This window comes from Parus major, chromosome 4 (assembly GCF_001522545.3).
Source record: "Parus major isolate Abel chromosome 4, Parus_major1.1, whole genome shotgun sequence".
Lineage (NCBI taxonomy): Eukaryota > Metazoa > Chordata > Aves > Passeriformes > Paridae > Parus > Parus major.
Window position 1 is genome coordinate 22,411,300 of NC_031771.1, and position 25,003 is coordinate 22,436,302.

The 25,003-nt window shown below is 43.3% G+C and overlaps 1 protein-coding gene across 5 annotated transcripts in view; it reads right to left on the reverse strand.

Moving 5' to 3' along the window:
- LEF1 (lymphoid enhancer binding factor 1) overlaps positions 1-25,003 on the reverse strand; it is a 71,082-nt gene that overhangs the window by 8,584 nt on the left and 37,495 nt on the right. For 2 of the 5 annotated variants that reach the window (XM_015625799.2, XM_015625800.2), the window contains exons 5-11: positions 21,285-21,417; positions 17,234-17,324; positions 14,964-15,047; positions 13,017-13,139; positions 12,158-12,320; positions 9,387-9,494; positions 5,800-5,848 (exon numbers count right to left, since the gene is read on the reverse strand). In XM_015625799.2, coding sequence (XP_015481285.1) covers positions 5,800-5,848; positions 9,387-9,494; positions 12,158-12,320; positions 13,017-13,139; positions 14,964-15,047; positions 17,234-17,324; positions 21,285-21,417 — 751 coding nt within the window. Of the gene's footprint in view, positions 1-5,098; positions 5,140-5,799; positions 5,849-9,386; positions 9,495-12,157; positions 12,321-13,016; positions 13,140-14,963; positions 15,048-17,233; positions 17,325-21,284; positions 21,418-25,003 lie in introns of all 5 variants that reach the window. The other 3 variants (XM_015625801.3, XM_015625804.3, XM_015625803.3) reach the window with 3 other exon arrangements.

Here is a 25,003-nt window from a genome sequence, read left to right on the forward strand (position 1 = left end):
CTCTCCTTCCTCTCCTCTGCTCTCCTGCACCTCTCCCAGCAGGTGTCAGTACACCTCTGTACCTCTGTACCTGCCACCTGCATGGGGCTGTGGCTTCTCTTTGGGTTTGCTCTTCTGACATTTTCCTTGATGTCAAAGAGCCTGACAGAGGGGGGGCTTCTGCCTTTCACACCAGCAAGATCAGTGTCAGGCCAGGATTAAGTTGGAGGTGGGGACACACAGGAGGGACAGGATGCCATCCAGAGGGACGTGGGCAGGCTTGAGAGGTGGCCTGTGCAAACCTCATGAAGTTTGAGAGGTGCCAGCAAGTGGGTCAGGGCAAGCCCAAGCACAAATACAGGCTGGGTGGAGAATGGACTGAGAGCAGCCCTGTGGAGGAAGACTTGGGGTGCTGGTGGAAGAGAGCCAGCCATGTGCACTCACAGCCCAGAATGTCAGTTCCAACCTGGGCTGTATCCAAAGCACTGTGGCCATCAGGGCAAGGGAGGGGATTCTGCCCCTGTGCTCTGGTGAGATTTCACCTGGACTGCCGCATCCAGCCCTGGGCTCCCCAATTGTGAAAGCACATGGACCTGTTGGACTGATCCCAAAGGAGGCCACAAAGATCCCCAGGGGGCTGCAGCAGCTCTCCTCTGCTGACAGGCTGAGAGAGTTGGGCTTGTTCAGCCTGGAGAAAGTTCCAGTGAGACCTTGTAAGAGTCTTCCAGTTCCTAAAGGGAGCCTACAGGAAAGCTGCCACTTCTTACAGTGGCAGGGAGTGATAGGACAAGGGGGAATGGCCTTAAACTGACAGAGGATAGGTTTAGATTGGACATTAGGAAGAAAAATCTTTCATGTGAGGGTGGTAAGGCCCAGAGAAGTTGCCCCATCTTTGGAAGTGTTCAAGGCCAGATCTGATGAAGCTTTGAGTAACCTGGTCTAATGGAAGGCCATGGGAGGGTGGGCATTGGAACTAGATGATCTTTAAGGTCCCTTTCAATACAAGCCATGATCTGTCTGAGGCCTATACTAGTTTTCTATGGAGGTCTATACTAATTTTCTATTGAAATTTTATGCCTATCTGAAATAATACAAATATTTCAATCCGCAGAATTTTCTTTTACTCATTCTGTCCCTCTTACCTGTGCTGAAGGCCACTATTTGTGGGCAAAACAGGGAAGAGGGAAATATGGATCACACAGGAAACAATTTCTAAAGCAAATCAGGACAAATCTCTGCACCACCATCACCACACACATTCTCACAGAGACTAAGTTCTATGCAAGTTCTCCAGGCTCTGTTTAAGGCTTCTGAGCAGTCAGGAGCTATGGGAAGGGGTGGAGCATTTGTTTCAATTTGAACTACTCCAGCAGCAATTTCAAGAGCACTGGACAAGCTAGGTTTGAAAACATGCCTCAGAAAGGGAGGTACCACATCCTCTTTGCCTCTCCTTTCTCAGATGCTGGCCAGAAACCCATGGTCAGCCACAACCACAGTCATCAGATGCTTCTTTTCCACAGTATTCTGGCTGTGGACTGGCCCACTTCATAGTCTGCTTTCACAACCTCACTCCATTTTATTTTTAAGTAATAGAGAAAACATAATCCAGTCATAAATTACTGCCCAAAAATCACTTCTGTGCTGAAATTTGGCTCAAATTTCCATGTAGGAAGTTCAAAATGTTACCATAATTCATTGTTCAAAGTTAAATGGTCTTAATCTGATCCTTTTAAGTACTTCTGATTACAAATCAGTATTAGTCAAGTTTTCTTGGTTTTGAAAGCTTTGCTAATGTAGATGCTAATTGTCATGGAATTTTGCAAGCCACAGATATACTTCTCACGGGTTTTCAGACGTCTATTAAGCTTCTCTATCACTCTTTTTAGTCCTTGAAGATATGCCAAAACACAATGTTAAATTATGTAGTTTCCCAATTGCATCCTGCCATATGTTGAATGATGTGCCTTTTAGAATTCTGTACAGAGCAAGTCATAGGAAGTTAAGTATTTCCATGCTGCAGAATGAGGAATTTTTGTTTATACCTTTCTATTTCCTTACCAATTTCAAAATACCCATGAGATGCTAAAAATCACCTTTTTTTTCTTTCTTCCAAAAGTCAGACTGGATAGGAAATTAGAAATCTCCACTTCCAAGACAGAATTGCTACTAATTAGAAATCCCCTAGAAGGTTGTGCTTAATGGCAAAAACCACCACTCAACTTTCAGAAAGGTGCTCAACACGTGATCATTGTCCTTAATCTTAACTTTCCTCATTTCCCCTTCCCTCCCTGGCTTCGCCTCAATTTATTTTAGCATTATCAGGTCTAATTCCACTCTTGGTTGATTTCAAAAGAAGAGAATAAATAAGAGTTATTTCTTCAATAAATCAAAGTTATTTCAAGCAGTGCGTTGGGCCATGTCAACTGCAAACAAAATCCTTCTGGGGATTCACGCAGTTCCACAACTCTTGAAGGACATGCTTTGGAGTAACCCAGGGTAATGTAGCAAAGGCTAGTGCAGAGGGTCACAGTATTCCTAGAGCATTCTGAAGTGTTTTACAGATTGGCCATTCAGTAGGTTGGAGATCACAGAACTCAGTTAAATCCTAAGAAGTGAAGCCCTACAATGCCTGCTGCTGTGTACAACCCTTGGAAAAGGAGCAACTTAATGCTACCACCTTGACTTTACCACTCTTACCCTGTTCAAGTCAAAAAGCAGGACTAGAGGTCCACCTTAAAAATCAGTTACTCGCTCAATGTTCATGGACAAAAAAAAACCTAACAAAAACCCCACACCCAAAACTTTCACGGTATCTTAAATCATGTCTGTTTGCATGTCTCTTCCGTTACTTTCCTCTGAACATCCTACCACACAACCCTCCCACCATTTCATCCTTCTCACTTACATCACTGTAATTACAGCCCTGGCTGATCTCCTTTGTGCTGATCTTGAGATTCTTTCTTTGGTCTTGCCACCTACTCATTTCTGATTCTTCTCAGATAACAGAATGCTTGTCTCCTTCCCAGACCTCCCACCCTCCTTCTCCCTCTTCCTTACACCATCCATGCAAGTAGGAAAGCTATTCCCAAACTTATTATCTCCATCCAGTAAAGACTACAACAGCTCTGCTGTGGGCCTGGTAAGATATTATGCTTGTGGGCAAAACATTCTTTGGATTAGGCTTGCAGAGGGCAAGAGTTTTAACCTTCAGAAGTTTACTTTGAAGTCTGGCCGGTTCAGGTTCCCTAAATCGTTCAGTGCATCTGCTTCCAGCAAGAGCACATCTGTACATCTCCAGTGCAGATCATTCACTCAGCATGAAGCACTTAGTGAGGCTGCCTTCACGCGCATGTATGGAGTCAACAACACACTTCCCCTTCCCTGAAGAACATACACTGTTCTCAGACTGTGTTACAAAAGCCTGAAGACAGACAGGTATTGCCAACAGTTTCCACACTGTAAGAAGCATAAGAGGACACAGGAAGGCAGGAGTGTAAAGGTCAAAGGGAGAGAAAACCCCCACACTTAGAACTTTCAACCTCTAATACCAAAAATGCAGAGAGACTCCAACAAAAGTAGTTCAGCATAGGCAAGACTGTAAGGCATCCAAGAAAACAAATATTGCCTGGTTTTCAGCTGTCACTTAAACCTTAGCTGTATTCCAATCTCCATCAAGTCCTCTGCATCAATTCAGATAAAATCATGGGTATTTTGCTTACTCATACTGTGTTAAGACCAAAGTGAAAAATATTCACAATAGTCATGGACCTGGGCAACTAACCTGAAATACCAATTATAAAACTCAAGGTTAAAGCACTTTATTTTTCAGTAGGTATAATAATGCTCTAAGGAATGATATTTTACAGCTACATTTGCTGTAGAGGCTACAGAACCCCAACACTGCAATCCTCATCTCAAATCAGTATAACTCACGCATACTGCAAAAGGCTTGCCTGAAAAACTTCTGCTTATTAGGAAGAAAAAAAAGAGCACACATTTTACTTTTTCACTTCAGCTTTTAAAAAAAAACAACAAACAAACCACCAAAGTCTCATCTTAACCAAGTTTAGACTAACCAGCATAATGGCATAACTTCAGAAGAGGCTTGAAGCATGCTGACTGACACACTGCACACAGGAAACTGAAGTTGGCTTTCTCGGGCTGAAAAGTCCAAGCAGAGCAGAGGGCCAGCAGGAGCCTGCCTTGCTGACTGCTCTTGAGTGCCACAGGGAACCTGTGGCCAAACAAGGCAGAGGAAGAGAGGACAGAGCCCATTTCTGATACAGTGTGTAGGTGATTTTGAAAAGTTGTTTGTGTTTTTTTTTTTATCATTCCTGTAATACTTGGGGATCTGGGTTAATTAGACAGTTTAGAAGCAGCTATTATTTCAAAATAATGCCATTCCTACTGGAAAACACATCACACTGAGAGAAAGAGGACCGCCTTCCAACACAGACACTGAGAATTAGAATCTCACTGTGGTACTGTGCGCACTCACAAGCTGACTAGATGGTGTTATTGCACATGTGTAATCACTAATCATTCCACCCTCAGTGCAGGTAATATGATATAAAGAAAGAAAACACATGCTGGAAATACAACAACCACAAAAAACCCCAACCTCTACCACACATGAAATACCACTGTACAGCTGAGGGAGTAATTCTTTAAACAACTGAAACACAGTCCCATTTTCTTAGCAGGTGTATGGTTAGTATACAGGTGAATAAATTGTTTTTAAAAGATGTACCCAGCCAGCCAGAATCTTGTTGATGTCAGCACATAAAATGTACTCCAAAGCCAAAGTCTGCCTTGCTCTCATGAGCTGTGACAGTCTAGGAGGGCTTGCACCGCTTAATAAACCCATCCCTGGTTCACAGGCAGACTTGCAGTGAGTCAGTGAGGTGTGGCCAATTTGAAAATATTATGGTTAAGCAGTGAAATGGTGAACACCTAATAGATAGCCGGTATAAAAACCATCAGTAATCAAAGTAACATTAGCTTTGGGATATGATAGTTCTGCAATTTTTGCTAAATTCATATTATTGCATAAAATTTATAAGAAGGCTTATTTTACAATTCAGTTTTATCAGCAGGAAAGCTTTAGAGATGTTCTTACCATGCTTCAGATGTAGGCAGCTGTCATTCTGGGGCCTGTACCTGCAGAAGATTGTTTTCCTTTAACAAATTTCTGTTACAGAGTTTTTGCACATTCCAAGTAAGTTTGTTTGCTACAGTGTTACATGGAATTTTTTTGTGTGTGTGTTTTTTGGTTTTGTTGTTTGGGTTTTTTTATGGTTCTTATACCAGCCATTTTTTGTTGGGGAAAACAGGGTGTTTCTTCCTACATATTTTAAAGGCAAAGAGGAGACCTCACTGATGATTTTAGCCAACCTACTAGGCAGCCGTTAGTGTACAGAGAAACATAAAATACAGTGAGAAAAAAATACAGTTACTACAAAAGGTCTGTGTAAAGTTTCCAGTGTCCAAAAATACCACACAGTATTTGAGACAGTTAAGTCTAAAGATGATACAACACTGATTGAGGAGAAAAGCAAAGGTAAAACACGACAGTGATTGCAGCAATGTGTAAGTTCAGCCAGAGATGATGATGCCGTCAGGACTGCTGCCCAGAAAGGTGTAAGGGGATGGAGGCACGGGTTGTGTGCATGTTCACAAGCTTACATTCCAAGAGAAATATCTTAAAACGTCCATCAGAAGCAAGTGTTAGACAAAAGCTCATAAAAATTAAATAGCGCAAGCCCTGGTTTCTAAAATACACCTGAGGTGAACGGCAAGTAAGAGGTGGTCATGGCCTACCTGATGCTGATTCCTGCAACTTTTCTCTCTTCCTCTTCTTTTTCTTCCCCTGAAAAAGAGGAAATTTTATCATACCATTATATGTACAGAACTTTTTTTTTGTCACTTACCTCACAGCAAAAGTCATCTAGACACTGAAAATGTTAGGAAAAAACCCAATTATTTTCAGGGTAGCTTTTCTATCCCACTTTTAACTAGTTGAATGGTAACAAAGTTTGCTCTGAGCATCTATGGAGAAATTTGCACATCAGCAATACATATATTTATATCCACATGGAACTACAATTTCAGGCAGTTTTTCAACTAACACTGGCAGCCACAAGCACCTAAAAGACTTCTCATGCTCAATAATCTGCTGACACGTACGTTGATATCATAATTGATGGCTCTCACAAGAACTCTTCACACATTCAGATACTTACACTGTCATACATGGTAGGAGCAGACAGGGTGTTGAAAGTACCTAGGAGGACCACGACTTGTCTCCAGGGTTCAAACCAGCCAACTAAAACTGTTCTGATAATGCTTGTACCTGAACAAAAGCCAAGTCTGGTGTGGCTGTGCCTGGAGAGCACGCTCTGCAATACCCAAACAGCAGAGACTCTAGAGCACAGCACCCTTAACATGGCTGAAGTGCAGAACACAAATGAATGCCTGGCAGCTGTCTTTCCCAGAGACCACACAGGCCACAGAATGCCAACCTACACACTCAGCCTTCTCCTGCACCCCCATCTATGGAAATGGCCACACCAGAAACAAAAGGTCAGCTTAGACCCACAATTTTAAACCTCAATCATCTTGCATCACCCTAACCACCACTGATATTCCTCCATACATCTTGTCTTTATTGCCCTGTATAGTCAGTGAAAGCTTTTTGTGTGTGTTTTAAGAAAAAAATCATATCAATTTCTATTTTAAAGAAGCCTCCAGACAAACTGGATAAGCAACAACAGATGAGCTCTGAGAAAGGCTGGTGCAGTTGCTGAGCAGGGCTCAGTGGTGAGCAGGGCTGCAGGCTGCTTGCCAATCCTCTGGCCCCCAACTCTCATTGCTGGCAGCTGCATGTCCCAGCCCAGAGCATGCCACGCACACAGTGGTTCAGAGCGGAAAGGCTGAGGTGCTGGGACACATCTTTCCATGAGCTAGCTCTGCAAGGTGCTGGGATGGCCTGCAAGTGATGTGAGAAACCACCTCAAATCCCTGCAGTGCTCCCAGATTGATAGACAGCAAGGGAGGACTCCAAATACAGGCTGTGGTGAAGCTCCAGCACATGAACTTAAGTAGCCTCCACTCTGCTCTGACAGTCTGGGCCTGCCTGACTCTCAAGCTCCTATCTTTATTTATCCCAAGGTTGGCAACAGGGTTGGCCAACGCCTTGTGAGCAAGATTCTGAAGTCAGGACCAAGACTAGAAGTTAGAAAACACATTTCAAGGGCTCTGGAGAACTCATAGCCATATACTTCAGCACCAAAGAGAGGAAAGTACATTAGTGAAGATGTTAACATGGAAAAGTCACGTGAGGAAAATTTGTTCTATTTTCTATGTCTGAAAGCTGATCTGAGATCTACCTATGAGATAAACACAAGTGAAGGAATAGAAGACTGGGCTGAAAACTAGTTGTCAGCATTCCCAAGCAAGATAGCTTCTGACAACTGCAGCACACACAGACACCCTCACGTTGTGAAAACATTGTGCTTCTCATGTCTATCACACAATTTTGCATGACTGCTTTGGGTATCAGTAATAAATAAAAACATATGAAAAAGGTAGTTTTAAGAGTTGAATAACAATGTTTAACATTTTCTTTGAGTTCCTAAAACCCTTAATAACCAGGCAAACCAAAATAGAAGAACTAAAACTAAACAGTATGTAATTTTTACTTGTACTGTTTTGTGAAAAAAAGAACCACCCCTAAGTCACTTCTAACCCTCAAAATACTGGAGTAGTACCTGTGCTAAATTAATACAATTTCACTTTTTGGAAAAAACCAAGATAATGTGTATCTGAAAAGGTTTCAGTGATAAACTACGCTCTCCTATGATCACCATCTGACCAGCACTGCAGAACGTGTGCATTCCTGGAGAGGCAGAGGGGAGGGCTGCAAGAGGAAGTTAGCAGAGTTCTTCATTGTAACATACAGGACTGGAGTATGTCAGAGCTATACTTCCACACAGGATGTAGGCTGGAAGCACATCAAAGAGATAACTCATACGTGCCACCTCACACACTCCAAATGTCTGTCAAGGCATTTAAGAAACCACAGGTCTGCTCCTTGTGCTGTGTGGCATAGGCTGGGGCAGCACACAGGGTTCTCAAAGCCAACATGACCAAACGTCACAGGACCATCTTGATGTCCTTACTGGACATCTGATGTCCAGTAAGAATGAGCTGACAAGACTCCAAAGTGGTGTGATTCTCCACCAAGTAAATTTGAGACAAGCAAAACCCCCTCGCTTCCAGGGAGTCTTTCCCTAAGACCCTGTTTGTTCCCAGCTATACTTCAAGACAGCTCTGTTGACATGGTCTGGCTACTGGAAATAAACCCCATCTGTGTAGTGTTGGGATAGTTTATTTGCTGTATAAAACAGACAGAAAGAAGCTGCTAGGGCTTCAGTTGTGTCTGTGCTTACAAAACTGGGCGTGCATGTCAGCAAGACATGGGTATTTCCTTCAGAGATAATAACATTGTTCCTGTGTCAATGTATTCAGCGCCAGTTTCTACAGTTTCTGTTAACACTGTATTTAGGGATCTCAATCCTTAATTTCCAAAGACATCACTGAAGTAGAGAAAAACTAGTGTCCACCTAATGCAGAAGGAAAATTGAGCCAGATATGGCATGTACATTTCCTATCCCCATAGATGGTGTCACATCTAATGGAGGGACAGAATGGAACTCACATCTTGGGTTAGGATCAGTCTCTCAGGACTGCAGCTTCTGAGCTTGATATCATCACATTTAGCTACACTGACAGCTCGTTGTAGGCACCAGAGTGTAACATGCAGTGCAGGCTATTTAATAGTTAACTGTAAAACAAGAGCAACTGTTGAGAAAACTCCTTAACATATACATATATCTATGTATAACAGCAGGCATTACCATGAGGGTTACTTATACAAGATTTGCACAGATGGACAATTCTGATTTTAGCTAAAGTTCAGACTGCATTGTGACCCCTGGGCTTGCAGTTCTCTTGAAAACAAGACATCCTTTTTTTCTCAGGTCTAAGAAAGATTTCTGGATAAAAAGTGATCAAATAGAAAATGATGGAAAATTCACAGCTGTACAGTACAACATGAGCTTTCAGACAGTACTGGCCATTGTCTTAAGAAAAAAACTTTCCATGTTAATTTTTTCTCCTCAAAATCTGTCAATTTCATAAGAAGCATCTCAACAACACAACAAAACCCCAAGCTTTCTGGGTGCTTGAAGTGAAAACAAATACAAGGTTTATGTTATATGTATGTTCACCATCCCTTCATCCAGAATTTTCCACAAGTTTTAGAGAAAAAGAAGACACAATAATAACTTTAGAAGTTACAAAAAGAAAATTAATTTTTAAAAAGAATCTTCAAGTGAGTGACTTACATAGTTGTCTCTTGCAGACCAGCCTGGATAAAGCTGCATGTGTAGCTGCCTTTCTTTACGAGCTAGTTCATAATATTTTGCTTGTTCTTCACGGGAGAGAGCATGCCACTGCAAACAAAATAAACACACCTTTAGACTAGGAACTAACTTATACCTAGGCAACAGATGACTTGAGAAAGTGTTTTAGTGACTTTGATTCAGTCCTTCCCCACTGCAAAAGTGGAATTCATTAGCAATTACAAGCACCTGTGTTTATTAACCAACTTTCAGGCATTTGTCAGCTCTGCAAATGCCAAGTGCCTTGAGCAAGACAAAAATTATTTATGGAAACAGGGCTCACCAAATAATCTGCTCACAGAACCATGCTCTCCCAGCACTACTTGAAAAAAACCAACAACAAACAAACAAAAGCAAACCCCAATAAAAATCAGCAACAAAAACAGCCTTTAGCTCCTGACAGAACTGAGGGGGTTTGTGCTGCAAAAAGGGCAGCAATCTCCCCATGACAGAAGGGCCTGCTGTCTTGGTTTCAAGCAGCAACTGGACACAAGTTTTCAATGCTGACACAGAAGGCTTTCTGTGCACCAGAACCCCTATTCCAAAATCAACTTCTAAGTATTCAGCTTTAAGGTACCTGCTTTCTGACTGAAAAAGGAAATGGCAACTGCAAATAAAGGAATCACAGAACTACAGTCTTACAAGTTACATGAGCTGACCTTTGTAGCCAAGCAGGAATAAATTTCCCAGTTTTATGTACTTAAAAAGAAAAACATCCCCCTCCCCCCGGAAAAAAAAAAAAAAAGCAAACAAAAAACTACATTAGTATCTAGTAATTTTGTTCTTGCTTAAACACCTATCACAAACCTAAACTAGAAAGAGTAAAGGCCTTTTATTTAGGATTATGTTCCAATGCTGCAGCATTAGATGCATCTTCTTGTTTTACAACATCCATAGTGGAGTAAGGGAAGAAGTTATTAAAAAAATCCAAAAACGAGACAAACAATCATTAAGAAATCATTAAGACAGTCATACAAGACTAACATACAGAACTAAGATTTCAGATCAGATCACATTTGTGTGATTTAATATGTTGTTTGGTTACGCATCAGAGGATGTGAGCTAAAGCTCTTGTCTGCCTTGACTTGGTGAGTTGGATGTGTTACTGAGAGCACAGCAATTCAGCCTGTCTGCAACTCTCAAACTTCACAGGCACATTCAAAAACTGGAAGGTAGTGAACACACTGCTGTGGCATCAGGGAACCCAACAATGTGCAAAGTCTCAGCCCCTGAGAACAGAGACAGATCCTCCTCTGGTACAGCACAAAATAGTGACCAGGAGGACTGAACTCAAAACACCAGACAATAATTAATGTCCAAGCAGTTGCATTGGATAACTCATGCTTCATTTGCACCATAGGAAAAGTGGAATTTGAGATACTTTCATGGAGAACAGTAACTTGAAAAGAGGAGTCCAAGCTGCAGAAAAAGCATGCAAAGGAGCCCTGGGGCTGCTTCCTTACCAAAACAGAGATAAGCTACTGCCCTTGTTCAGGCCAAGAAAACAAGGTTGACACACTAACTAAGATCAATCATCTGGGATTGCCATCATCTGTAAGGGTAGTTCACAAAATACTGTGAGCTGAAAGGGACTCTCAAGGATCATGAAGCCCAACTCTTTAGCAAATGGCCCATACATGATCCCAGAGTCTTGCACAAAAACGTGGAAGAGGCAAGTACCAAGACAGTCCTTTAAGGGGAGGTAACAAGATCTACAGAAGGCAGCAGACTGCATGAGCTGGGACAAGTGCTGGTAGAATTCTGCTCTGTTTGGAGGGGGAAGTCTTCCGACTGTACATCGGAAGCACTTAAAGGAGCACTTTAAGGTCATGTACTGATTTCCCACTAAAAAGTACAGGGTTTTCAGAGCATCACAGTGCCTCTCAATACTGCCTTGGTCAGTGATCAAAAGGAGGTGGGAATTAGAGTAATCCCTGCTCAAACTCAGATTGATACAAAAGTCACCTCTTTTCTCATTACTGGGAGTCAGTTGCAAAATGGGCGTTTACCCCTGCTGTCTTTCCTTGGAAGAATAACACTGGCAGAGAACACAAAGGCTGTACTGGTAATTGGCCTGCATAGGTTTTTTTCTGAGTGTGGAAAGTACAAAACATGACTACAGTGCCACAGAGGCATACAGCTCTCAGCAAGGCTCTGGTACATGTACTGGGATCATCAGCACTCAGCTGATGACTTCAGAGACATTCAAAACTTGGCTGGGAGGGTTCCTGAGCAGCCTGATGTAACTGGACCTGCTTTGTGCTGATGTGGGACTACATGACCTCTGTGGGTCCCTCCCAACCTACATGACTACAACTGGACCACATTATATTCACTTTTATGGAGTTTCATCTCCAGTGGCATCCAGTGTTCATCTTTGAATGATCCCTTCCTGCCCTGATGGACACCAGCCTAAGGGAGGACCCAGAAAGTGATTCGAATGTTCCTTCTATGTGTGACTGAGGGAATTTCATGTCTTAGATGCTGACACCGTACCATGAGTGGAACAGACACAAATTTGATGATGTTGCTAATGCTGAAAAAAGAAAATCAAGATACTACTTTTATTTTTGTTGCATGTCTTATCTTCTATAGCTAATTTGATAGTTGCACGTCAGTTATCACCTCAAGGAGAAAGTCAGCCTTCACACCCAGCTAAAGGGAAACACAAATTAGCAGCACACGTGAGCGCTCACAAACCCTCCTGTACATACCCTTCTGCCAAGGATCTGGTTGATAGCTGCGCTTTCTTTCAGAGTACACTCTGCTACAACGTTTGCTCTCATTTCTTTCATGTACAACATGAAAGCGTTCAGAGGTTTCTTAATATGAGGTCTTTTTGGCTCTTGTTCTTTTCTCTGTTCGTGCTGAGGCTTCCTAAAACGTGGTTGGGAAAGGGAAAGAAAAGGAAAAAAAGCATTAATTTGCCTTCAGCCTAAAAAGATCCAATGGGAAATTAATAACTTGTGGTTACAATAGCACTTAAATAGTAAGAATGAGGGTTTCAGTGGTTATGTCCCATCCACTTTCATATCTTTTAGTTTAATACTCAGGGAGGATGTCAGGTTGACATTCTCTAGCAAGTAACATTTAATCTATGAATCTGCTCCAAGTTTGTCTCAATTCTCTTTTTGAAAGGCTATCCATGATGCCCTAAAAGACCACTGCCACAGGCAGGAGAACAGCTTCTCATCCCCTTCTTTCCTAGGGCTTTTGCCTTTGAGTACTAAGCAATGAGACAGCTTTTTGCTAGCGAATTTTGCAGGTAAGAACTTTTCCAGCAGAAGTTCATGAGTTCACACTCAAGCAGCAGACACAACTGGACAGGTCCATGATTACAACTGAATCAAGATGGCTGTTGCCAACAGCTTAGAAGTGCTGGACTGGAATGCAAAGTGTCTTCTCATTACCCTTACCAAAGTGTAGCCCACAGTCCCTGTTTTAGTCATAGAAGAGTTAAAATTCAAAGAGGTCATGAAAGGCACTTTTTTGAAGCATCCTTGACTCTTCTTCAGATCAAATTAGTTCTCAAACATTTATTCATTAAGGACTAGAGCAGAAAGGCAGACTCACACATGCATTAGCTCACTGTCGTTGTGCAGATGTTCTTGTTTTACTTGAGGTGTTACAATAGCTGGGTGAGGGATTCCAGTTGTGTGAGGGCCTGGAGGACCAGGAATCATGTGATGTGAAAACCTAAAAGAGAAAACAAAGCAAGGTCTGTAACCCCACTGAAGACAGGCATCAAACACATATGACAGCAGCAGAACACTCCAAGAATGCAAATGCCATGGAGCTTGCAATGAAGGCAACTCTTAGAGAGCACACGAAAAATATTTGGCTAAGATTTGTGCATTGTAGCCCAATTATTCAAGAAAAACAAACAAATCAGTCAGCATTTTGGTTGTAGAGAAGTTGTTTTATTACCTTTCAGGCAAATACTTTTGGCAATGCACACGAGAAATAGTTAATGTTTGTACTGTTTCACTGTCTAGAAATAAAAATACACACTTCTTAACCAAAAAATGTATTTCCACACCAAGATATAAACATCCTTGAAATATCCACCACCAGCCAATGCAAAGGAGAAAACTGCCATGCAGAAACAAATAAAATGAAAGAAGAGTCTTTTCAAGAAGTCCCTGATGGCTCTCTTTATTTTTCAAGGTACTTAAAGATTTTAGCATCATTTCATCTGAACGAACCCACTATTCTTACCTCAAATGCTTAAAATAAACTTTGAAAATCCTACATCCTGTATGAAGGATGGGAGCAGGGAGAGATTTTTGTCCTAATTAAAGCTTTCTTTCATTTGTACAAGGAAAATAGAAAATAAAAATACCACTAACTGAACCCACCCTACTAACCCAGGTCACTCTCAAGGACAGCTGAGACAGATCTTGAAGGTGCTGAGCACTGCAAACTCTGGCACAGCAGAAAACCTGCATGCTGTATTTTAAACCGGTGGAAAGAACTGTTAACATCAAAAGCAAGCTCATGCTCCAAAGTTTTGCTGAGTGAGTGATAGCTAAGGAGTGGCATCCAGCCTCTCCTTTCACCATTCCCTAGTCCCCTTGTTGCCCTTTTCCTTCATGTGATCAAAATAAAGGAAACACAAAGCCCTGTAACCAAATCAAGTGATTTTATCATGGAGAAAGAATGGGTTTTCTTTCCAGTCACCCTGACAGGCACATGCTTATCATTCCGCTGTAAAGAAGTGAGGGGACAGTGATAACCCAAAAGAGCCCACACACAAAGAGGTAAGAGGAGTACCACTTATCAAGTTCCTGCCCTAAATCCCTGTGCAAGAGGATGGCTCTTCTACAGATCACAGAAAAAAATCCCCAAGAATTGTATATTGCAACCTCTTGTACACCAAGCACAGGATGCAGAAGCTGTCTTTAGAATGCGAAAGCAGAGCATAGGAGGTCTGGAGTGTGTCATGGCCAAGTCTCGATTAGCATTGCTTGCTTGCACTTAGACATAAAGACACAGTGCCTGAGTCACACACCAGTACAAATACTGTGCTGGCATCCCCTGCCATTAGTGGCTTTGGGCTATGAAATACCTACTTGTGGGCAAGTTTCCACACAGAGCATTACCTACGTGATTCAAGACTAATTACCAACAGGTTTGAAATTGGACCTAGAGAACGCAGACTATAGTGACAATCCACCTGTTTGCATACTGGCACGAGCAAAACCCAAGGATGCTATGCACAACACTAGGTGTTGCATCTAGAAATGAACTGACTCATTTCAGATGAAACAGCTCAATCAATTTTTGACAAATCACTGGTGCTACTCATTGCAACACTTCAGAGACTGACAAGAAAATGCTGAATGAGACCAGTGTGGGATCCAGGCAAACTGCATATACACACAAAAGTTAAATAAAAATGCGTAAGGGTTTAGCTGACTGAAAAGCAAGCAAAGGCAGACCAAGATGCAAGCAGAAGAGCAACTTGCCCTCTAATGCCAGCAGTTACTCCCCAGTCAGTCATTCACCTCCTACACCTACCTGGACATGGAAGGGTCGACTGAGAGTGAGGATGGATAGGGTTGCCTGAATCCACTCGAGATGGGATATACAGGCTGACCTTGCCTGAGGTCACAGAAGAAAGGAACCCATCAATCATATGATATGGTATTCAATGGTTACTCTAGAGTTACAAGCTCTTGATGGGAACTCAGTACTAGTCACAAATAAATAGTAAGAGCTAACACTTCCAAGAGTTCTCCTAATGAAACTAATGAATACTTAAATGCTTTGAACTTTCTCCCTTGCTAGTGAAAGATTCCCAATCTAAGTTTCCACTGGGAAGGAAAGCAAAACAACCAGCCTTCCTCCCCCAGGGCACACACACACATCCACACTCCTCTAACTCCATCCCTCTCTCACCTAGTTTTAGAAGCACTGGAATCAGATTTGTTAAACAAGCTCTTTAGGAAAAAAGCATCTTGTTCCAAATAGTTCTACTGTAGATCAGAGTGAGAACACCAGATGGTGAATTATTAAGCAAAAAAGCCTTTTGAACAGTTTTACTAAGTCTTAGAAAACTTAGGACTCTCTGCATTAGCATATGCTATAGTGAGGTACAAATGGACAGCTTTTCTAAGTAGAAATTGATTCCATAAAAAAACCCCAACCCAACCATGTAAACGCCCACAGCGACACAAGTCTATCTTTCTACTTAAAGATCAAACTTTGCAGTCCAGTAAGAGAAGCTCGTGTGAAGTTTTTGCCTCCTTTGCACTCTCACATATACAGAATAATTTGCCACCAGTCCATCATTTGAGGTCTTTAATTTTTATCATCATCACTATATTTTGATTACTTTCAGTCCACAATGGCTCAGTCATGACTACAATGAACACCCTGAAGTAGCATGTGATTGTAATGTGAGCAAATGCCAGTTCAGCCCAAACACCTCTACCAGCCAAAGGGACACCACACACATCAATCCTATTCAAGCAGCTGCTTATAAACTGGTCAATCAGCTCTCACATGAGAAAAATGGAACCTGGCCTTTGTAAGGTTCAGGACACAGGTTTCACTCTTGGAGCATATTACTAAAAATGAGCAGTGCTCAAAGGGAAGAGAAAATGAAATAAAAGAGTTGAAGGAAGTCTCAACAGTGCTACCTCACAGCAGAGAGCCAGAGCTTAAGGGACAGCTGAGTATGTCCTGCTGTTGATGAGTGCTGCTGAACACATCCCTGAGTCTTGTAAGGTTGGATCTTGTCTCTCCTCTTCTTTCTCTTTTCCCTCTTCCCTCCCCCCAGCTTCTGCATTGAGAAACTATTCAGAAGAAATGACCGACCACATCTGGAAAATGCATGCTAGCAACTGCCTGGTGGTGGAAGTGAGGAGTCAGCTAAGCAGCAAAACGGGGAAGAGGGGGGAAAAAAAGATAAAAAAATTAGATAGATACTTCCATATTTTAATTTGATATCTACTTATTATTTGTTCCAAAAAGGCATGTGGCCTTTCCTGAAAGAGATGCCAGCAATACATTTCACCATCTTCTGCTCTCTACTTTCTCTGCCTGTTGTCATCTGGATCATGTTTCCCTCCCATGGAGACATTAAAAAACAAAAAAATATGCATCCCTCATTGCGTGGGCACAGACTAGTCACAATACAGATTCTAAAGCACTGAAATTGTAGCTGAGTTGCCTCATTCCCTGCTCCAAGAGAACTGAAGGCAAGTACATATCTGCCCCAAGCAGACATGAAGCACCCTGCCAAATCTATTCCTCCGAAAATTTCCTCCAAAAGGAAAATGACACCCTGAGTGGCAGCAAGAGATCATGAGAGTGCTAGTATTAGCAAGAGCAGCAAGATATCCCAGTGGCAGAGGCTTCTCCACATAGAAACTGTAAAAAGCAACAGACTACAATAGTTTGTTCTCCATTTGGAGTTTCAAGATTCCCCCCTTTCAAAGCTCTTCCCTTCTCCTTAGTAATTGCAATTTTGTGTATTAAAATTTACATTTAATTATTTGAGAACAGTTTTCTGCTACCATTCCAAAAGCTAAGAGCCAGAAATCTGAGCCATAAGAAACATACAGACTTCAAAGTGACATCTACACACTTCAATTTCTGTACGTGTTCAAAGAACAGATTCATTTAATTTCAAAGATCGACATTTTTTCACCTTTTCAATTAAAATAAAGTATCAATTTCTTACCGGAATGACATTATTATTGTTTTGTATTGCTGTGATTGATTCAACAATAGTGAATGGTGTGAAAATGCAACTGTCTGAAAAGAAGCTAAAAAAATCTTACCAGCCAAGAGGTGGTGTTATCTGTCCAACCCCCCCTGGAGACAAGGGATAGAAGGTAGGGAGATCAGGAGCTGGAGGATGCCTGGACATGCCTGTTAAAAAGCACAGAAGAATGAGTGAGTTTCCCCTCAAAATACTCCATGTATGACCTACAGTTCCCAGCTGATACTACAATAGCACTAGTGCTGTGGATAAGGAATAACCACCTTCTTGGTTAGTGTTAAAAGCAAAAGGCTCCATGGGCCACCTTTAAAGCAATTTGCACACCACACTGCAGTTCAAAGTGAGATAGTGGAAAAAAAACAACAACGTAGAAGGAGAAAATAAATGTATGGGTAAGGACCTGTGCAAGTTTAGATCTCCTGTGAAGTGCATTAGATGCTACTGTCCTCTCAATGGTCTCCCCAAACCTGACAGGATCCTGAGGACCTCTTCTCTAACACGTCGTGAAACAAGGGGAAAATAAAGCGTTGTCAAAGAGGCAGCACAGCAGAGCTATTAGATTAGGTAAATTGCTACTTTTATATTTTCACGGGTTCCCTTATGGATTCACAGATTTTGGAAACTTGCTACCACAGAGGATCAGTGGTTAATTAAGAATCATTTTCAGGCCTGTAATGGTCACACTTGATATGATTCATTTGGCTTCCAATTGTCACTCCAGTTCCAACTAAGCTCTTCATCAAGTTCACTCCTATAGGCTCCAAGGTCAATCTGTTTTGCAATGGTAGTATTTCATGGAAAAATAAGAGTCCCATCAGTAATGATCCATCAGCTCACATTCCCCAGAACACAAAGTCCTACAACTGCAAGAATCACCTCAAGATTAAAGCTAATCCTCATCCCAAAAGGGTCTGTGGTCTCCATTCTTCACCTAAACCTTGTGCCCCAGGAGACATGGAATTACAGTTGCAGAGGCCACAAAGACATTGGTTTATTTAAATGTGTTTGGGGAAGAGGGGGTGAAGCAGAAGGAATTGTTAAGTCTACTTCACATGTTAAATCAGCTGCTTTAAAAGGGTATTAAATATTTATGTGGTGACACTCCAAAGGTCCAAGAGTGAGCGTATGCTACCTTGAGAGTTAGTTTATAGACTGATGTTACTGATTTATTCCCCTCTCCAGTTTGTATTTAAATCTTCTGAATTTAATTACAAGATTTGAAGAAAATCTGTCAGGACCGCATACAGGAAAGCATGGAAAAAAATACCAGTGGTGTCAATGTCTCAAAAAACCTGAATTTTCAGACTTGGAACCACAACCTAAGTGAGGATCGAATTTCCGGCCAGTTGTCTTTTCAAAGGCGTAAAACAGCTGGTAGCTGACAGGAAAGGAAACACTTTACATATCCCAGGGCTTTTACATGAGGGGGAACACTCTTTTGGAATGGTTAAAAAAAAGAAAACCAAACAAGGTGTAAAAGAAGTGCAGCATCTCATCTCTCACATCTCTGATGATGGCTGATGCTCCTGGAACTGATGACACGACTTCTGCTCAAGGAGCTGGGCCACTCCTTCCCCAGAATCTGCAGTTCTGACCCAAGGAGACAGCACTGCTCTCTCTTAACTAATGCACAGTTGCTCTTGCTAATCCTAAACTTCTGGCCCCTTATGGAGGGCTACCAGCACTTAGCACCCTCAGGAGCACACAGAGCCACCCCATGGCTGGTGCCCTCCAAAGCAAGTTCTCTTGAGAGGGTTAAGAAGAAAAATAAAAAATTAAAAGAAAAAAAACCAAATTAAAAAAAAATAAAATAAAGAAGTGACTGCCTTTAGGAAGGCAGTGCTGTGTGTCCATCCCAGAGTGCCTTGGGTGCAAGAGGCAGCGCAGAGGGCAAGCTGCTGTGGACCCCCTTGTTGGAGGATTTTGGTGGGAGGAGGGCACCAGGGCTAGGGGCGCCAGGGCAGTGCCTCGTTCCAGACCCACAGTGGGAGGCGAGGACAGAAACAATGGTTGGAGGCGTTTGGCAGAGGACCTGAGGAAAAAAAAATCCTCTCTTTGCAGCAACTGCATGGGCTACTCCACTGCGGCTGCTCCCACACGCCGGTGGCGCCGAAACAGGGAGTATGGACAGAAAGACCACACACATCAAGGAGACCATCCCAGACAAAACCAGTAGTCTCCAGCCTGCATTCTCCACATCATCCATCCCCATCTTTGCCAGACACTGAGCAAAGGGATCAAGAGCCTGTTCAGGAGCACCAGAGGGCAATGAGTTTTGTGCCTGCTGGCAGAGCCCCTCAGCAGGATTGCGCTCAGGGATGGGGACGTGACTGGTGGGATGCCGGACAGCGGAGAGGGTAGAGAGGAAGCAGAAGAGAGGATGTGCAGCAGAAACAAAAAACCAACAAACCAGATATTGTTCAGTTGGGGTCTGCTGTACAGGAATGCAAAAATAAACTGGGGTAAAGGCAAAAAAATGGGGCACAGAAGGGCAAACTCAGCACACAGTAAGCAAAAACCTCTTGAGCTCAGAAACTGCAGCAGCAGGTTGTGGCCCAGCTGTCACAGCAAGAGGTGGAAATCCCGTTCTCTTAACACGTGGCACCCCTGGGATTTCAAGGAATGAGTGTGAATATCCTTCTCCTGGGCACTGATGCAAAGGAGGAAGACAAATGAGGACAGGAGGTCTCCGTTTGCTTCTTCCAAGTCCAAAAAAGATATTATATACATATTTACAGGCCAGGCTTTCCAGTCAGAGTGCTTTTTGTATTCTCCCTCCGTAGTAAAAAACAAAACCTAACCAACAAACAGCAAAAACCACACAGAGCCACCAGGCCATAGCATTTTCTGGATGTAGCTCATGTTATTATCTCCATAGTGCAGCCAAAACAAAACCTAGGCATTCAGGGAAAGACAGAACAAAAAAAGTCTCTCTCCCTGAACAATGATGACTAAAAGCCTCTTCAGATAAATGGGATAACTGTGCATATGGATGTGTGCCCAGGTAAAGCAGAGCTTCAGGATTTTGTCTCCTGGGTGTCACAGCATGTGGTGTGACATGTGAGCACAGAGAGAGGCAGGGACAGGCACCCTCCAGGACCAGTCATGGCACTGACAGTCTTCCTGCCCATGCAGAGATATCCAGACTACCGTGATTGCCTTTGTAAAGCCTCTGCTCTCTCTCCTTCCCTCCTCACCACCAGCTCTCTCGTGCAGGCTTCTTCTGCTCAGGTTCTTACCCAAACTCCAGTGACAGCCATGGACAGTCCTCCCCTTGCACCTCCTCACCATCCATCACATTCCTCCCCAGCTCTTGCAACCCATTGCAAGCAAGCACACCCTTCCCAGGAATCCCTTGTGTTCTGGGTACTGGGCAGAGGCTCTTGGCACAGGCTAAGCTTGACATCTTGGGGAATGTCTGCTCTTTCCTGGGGGCCTGCAGACTAACCCTGAGCAGAGCTGGTCTGACATTCCCAGATATGGATCTAGGAGGCTTTTGTGTTTGCCTTAAGGGATCCTAGAGGTGCAGAGAAAACTGACTGCCATGACTTGGACATCTGAAAAGATGCTTTCTGCAGAAGGCAGCCAGCACAAGAAGATTAAAAAACATCATATTTGTAAAACTTTTACTTGCACAGGCTCAAAAGTATTTTTATGGGCAGTGCTTTGATTATGCCAACTGACATATAGAAGAATATGGACAGCCAGAATACAAGGACATAAAATAAAGTGAAAGAAAAGGTTTCAATAATACCACTATTGAAACATTCTTCCCCTGTTTTCGGGGAGGTGAGGGATGGCTGCCCTTTCTGTATTTGCATGCTGCAAGCCTTGGGCACCACAGGAGATGGTGAAGATTGGCTGCTCTATTTGAAAGACTTTGATGAGAAAAGCAAACCAAAATTATCGCATTAGAAAGAGCATAAAAATTTAAGCAGCCAAGTTAAGTATCAGCATCACGGCAGAATTACCATCTCTGAAAACGGGCATGTGCACCTGGAAGCCTCCCTCTAAAAATATTACAAATTGGTAATATGGGCTCTGTCAGCAGCACAGAGGGCATCAGGACCACCCTGCATCCTCCCTGAGCTGGGCAAGGATGGGCTCACCTTGTTTGGAGCTGACGTCAGAGGGGACATGAGACGGGTGTGACCCCGGGGAAAAGTGCTCATCGCTGTAGGTGATAAGAGGGGTGAGGGGGTGAACCGCATGAGAAGGCTGTACCACGGGCACCTTGTTGGACTGCAAGAGAAAAACAAAAATTAAAATGTGTTAGCAAGGTGAGGCTTCTGCTTTGAAAAAAACACAAAAAACCCCCAACATTTCCAAAATGCTATTTTTAAATAGTTGCATTACTGAAGCGGGGGAAACAGATGGACAGACATGACACTGGGGCTAGTGGATGGAAACCAGGTTTGCTGCCAGAATCGGCATCCTCAAACCACTGGCACCCGAAGAGGGATGCAGATATTGAGGAAATGCAGGGAAATGGGTGGGGGCCGGGAGCAGGAAGAAAGGCATTTGGGAGACATTGAGACAGGGCTGCGGAAATGGCAAATGGAGCTGCAGGGCAGGAGGAGCAACGTGCTGGGCAGGCAGGCACTGTGCACCAAGGGCTGCGACCTGAGGACAGCAGTCAGCAGCAGTGCTGGAGAAACCCTTTGGAGAGCAGCATTTGGGAACAGCATTTAAAAAAAGGTTTAAAGTACAGGTTTGCTGTATCTCCAGCCTTAAAGGCAACACAAGCTTCATCCATTTCCCTCTTCCTCCCCACTGCTCTTCCTGCACGGCTGTGGCACGGCACAGCTGGGACAAACCCCTGCCATCACCAGAGGAACAGCAAGTTTGCCCCTTGCAGTTTTACAAACTCTGGTTGAAAACTCTTGGTCTGTCTACCAGGTAACTAAAGGGTCACCCTTAGAAGCCTGATTTCGTATATAAGCAGCTGGCAGTGGCCTCTCAAAGAGAGTCAGAGGGGAGACCTGCTGAGTGCGTGGGGACAGCTGGGGGTCCTCTGACCCTGTCAAGGAAAACTCAAAGTGTTGCAAATACCCACGAGGGTCCTGAAATGGGTGCCATAAGGTGATGCCCTGCAGGACAAGAGGCACACTTCCCACCAGCACTTCCCAGAGTGCAGAGGCACAGGGGAGGAGGCAGGCAGCATGACAGAAGGATGCTGTCGAAAATTACCCCCTAAGCTCAAGGCTGCAAGACAACAAAACTCCTCAATCCAAATGAAATCCTGCATTATTAACGCTGCTTGAAACTCAAGTTGCTCTTTCCATTCTCTTTTTCCATGGTGGGATGAGCTGGAGTGATGATGCCAGCATGTAACAGGCACTCCTCATTTGTGCCCTGCCACTCTACCCTGCCCCGTAGAACAAATAATTGTGGAACAAACAGGTTTTTAATAAAACCCCACCAAAAAATAAAGCTGTCCTTCAGACAGACACACTGAGTGCACAGAGAGCCTGTCAAACATAAGGAATTAAGAAAAAAAAAATAATTTAAGAGGCCAATGAAATTAATTTTCATTCAGTTCACTATTGAAATCCTGGCACAAAGCAGATGTTAGCTCCATGCACAAGCCCATGATTTTTCTGGACTTCTGGAAACAGACAGGTTATTAAATGGACAACTCAATTTATTGTTAAGAAGTAGAGGAAAGGGAGCAAACAGGAACCAGTGCAGCATTTTCTGCTTTCCTTGTTTCCAGAGCACCACCTTAAGGAACTTGCATTAGCAGGCAGTATCTTCTTAATGTCTGACCTATCCCTCCAGTCATATAGCTCAGAATCTGGTGCCATGAATTTTTGCTAAATTATGCTATCCTTGCTCTCCTCTTAATTTTACGGTTTTCAACACAGATTTGCTTTCCTGTGGGAAAGAGATAAGAACCTGAGGATTTTAATTTAAGCTTCGGCCTTGTCTTATATTTTGCAAGATGGAGAGAGAAAGCAGCGCTAGTAGGTGTTTTAAAGCCAACAAGCATTAGGTCCATTTTTATGGCCAAATAATAAAAGCAATATAAATTCTCAATAATATCTATGAGTTGACTTGTAAAGGGGATAGCTCAGACTGCTATTCATCTTCCCCATCCATTTAAATTCCACAAAAAACAGATACCAACAAATTTCAGACGATTTACAAATTGGGCCTCAGTCTTTAGATATGAGACTCGTGGGCTAGCCCACTGTTCAGCCACTACTTTATCAACAATAAACTGTATATTATGAATAAAGATAAGCAATAGATGTATTTAGGTCACATACACACACAGCTGCTAATCAGCATTAATTTCTCAAAATTTAGTAATTAACATTTTGTATTGTACTGGATGTAATTGTCATGCACGCCCCTGGTATCAGGGTTCCTTGCTTTCAGAAACCACCCATTTATACTTAGAGCATGCCAATCCCTGTACCCCCTCGCTCTACAGCATCCTGCAGATTTTATTTTATTTTCTAATTCTCAGCACCTTATCCCCTAAGCCCATGGCAGCGGCTTTCAACGGGCGAAGGAGCCGTGAGAAGTCAGGAGAAAAGCAAACCGCTTGTCAGCGGGCTTAAAATTAACATATAAACGGGCCATATCTCCATTAAGAGCATTTGGGGGTCTGCAGAGCTAGAAATTGGGATAAAAAAAAAAAAAAGTAACAATAAAAGATAGCAATAATGCAAAGCTTCCCAGCCTGCCCACCCCACACTGCTTTGGGAAGACCCGGGGATCTCTGGCTAAATCTTGTGGGTCTCCCCAACATGACAACAGACTGGGGCTCGCTGGGCACAAGGCTGAGCCTCCCTGTTCCCTCTGGTCCCACCGAGATGGCCACAGTCATCGACAGCAGGAGGACACAGAGGTTAACACATGCACGGTGAAACCAAGAGGAGAAAGGCCTGATGACATATTTTCCTATGGACTTGAAGTGGTTGTGCCATGGCTCCTGCCCCACAAGGCAACCCAGATGGATTATCTGGGCCTTCCTCACAGAAAGGGTTCAGGGCAGGAGACCAAGACCTCGTATGCAGACACCTGGATGCCCCTCTTGCCACCCTCTCAGCCCTCTCACCCCCAGCTTGGCCCAAGGCCCATCCAGTCCCATGGACACTGCCCTGCACCCTTTCCCTGGGGACATCTGGACTGGGGATGTTGCCGAAGCCTCTTCCACCAGCTACTGCTAACAGTGGGCATTACTGCCTTCCAGGGCTGTGAACCATGGCCAAATCCCACCTCACACTCAGGTACTAAACCGTGCTGATGAGACTGCTTCGACTGCTTCCCAGTCTTTTACCAACAGGCTTCCTCCTCCCACAAACATGGCATCCCTACATTTGTCTTCCCAAATCCTCCAAAGACAATGTATACAGCTGCAGAAACACCTGAGAGACTGACAGAGACCCGAGCTCGGTCAACATGACCTCCATGCAGGGGGAACTCCATTCCCCACGGCCTGTGGAGCACCTGCTGACCAAGCCCACAACCAGCTCTCCCTGGCACACTGGTGACATTTATATCTAATACAGGCATGGTCCACAGAGTGCCTTTTCCCCTCAGCACAGCCTGAAAATCTGTAAAACCCCATCAGTCAATGAGACAATTACATAGTTACGCACTGTCCTATGTGAGGTAGTTTAGTATTTTAGTACAGAAATTATACTTCATCCACCCACCAAAACACAGCATTTTGGTGCAAGTAGGTACCCAAGCAGCTTCTAAAACCACCATTAAGTGAATGAGGATGAAATTTCCATTTCCATTCTCATTTCCAAGTTGATCTGGAGAAGCTGAAGGTTTGTTGAAGCTGTCCCTAGCACAGCTCTGATGTGGC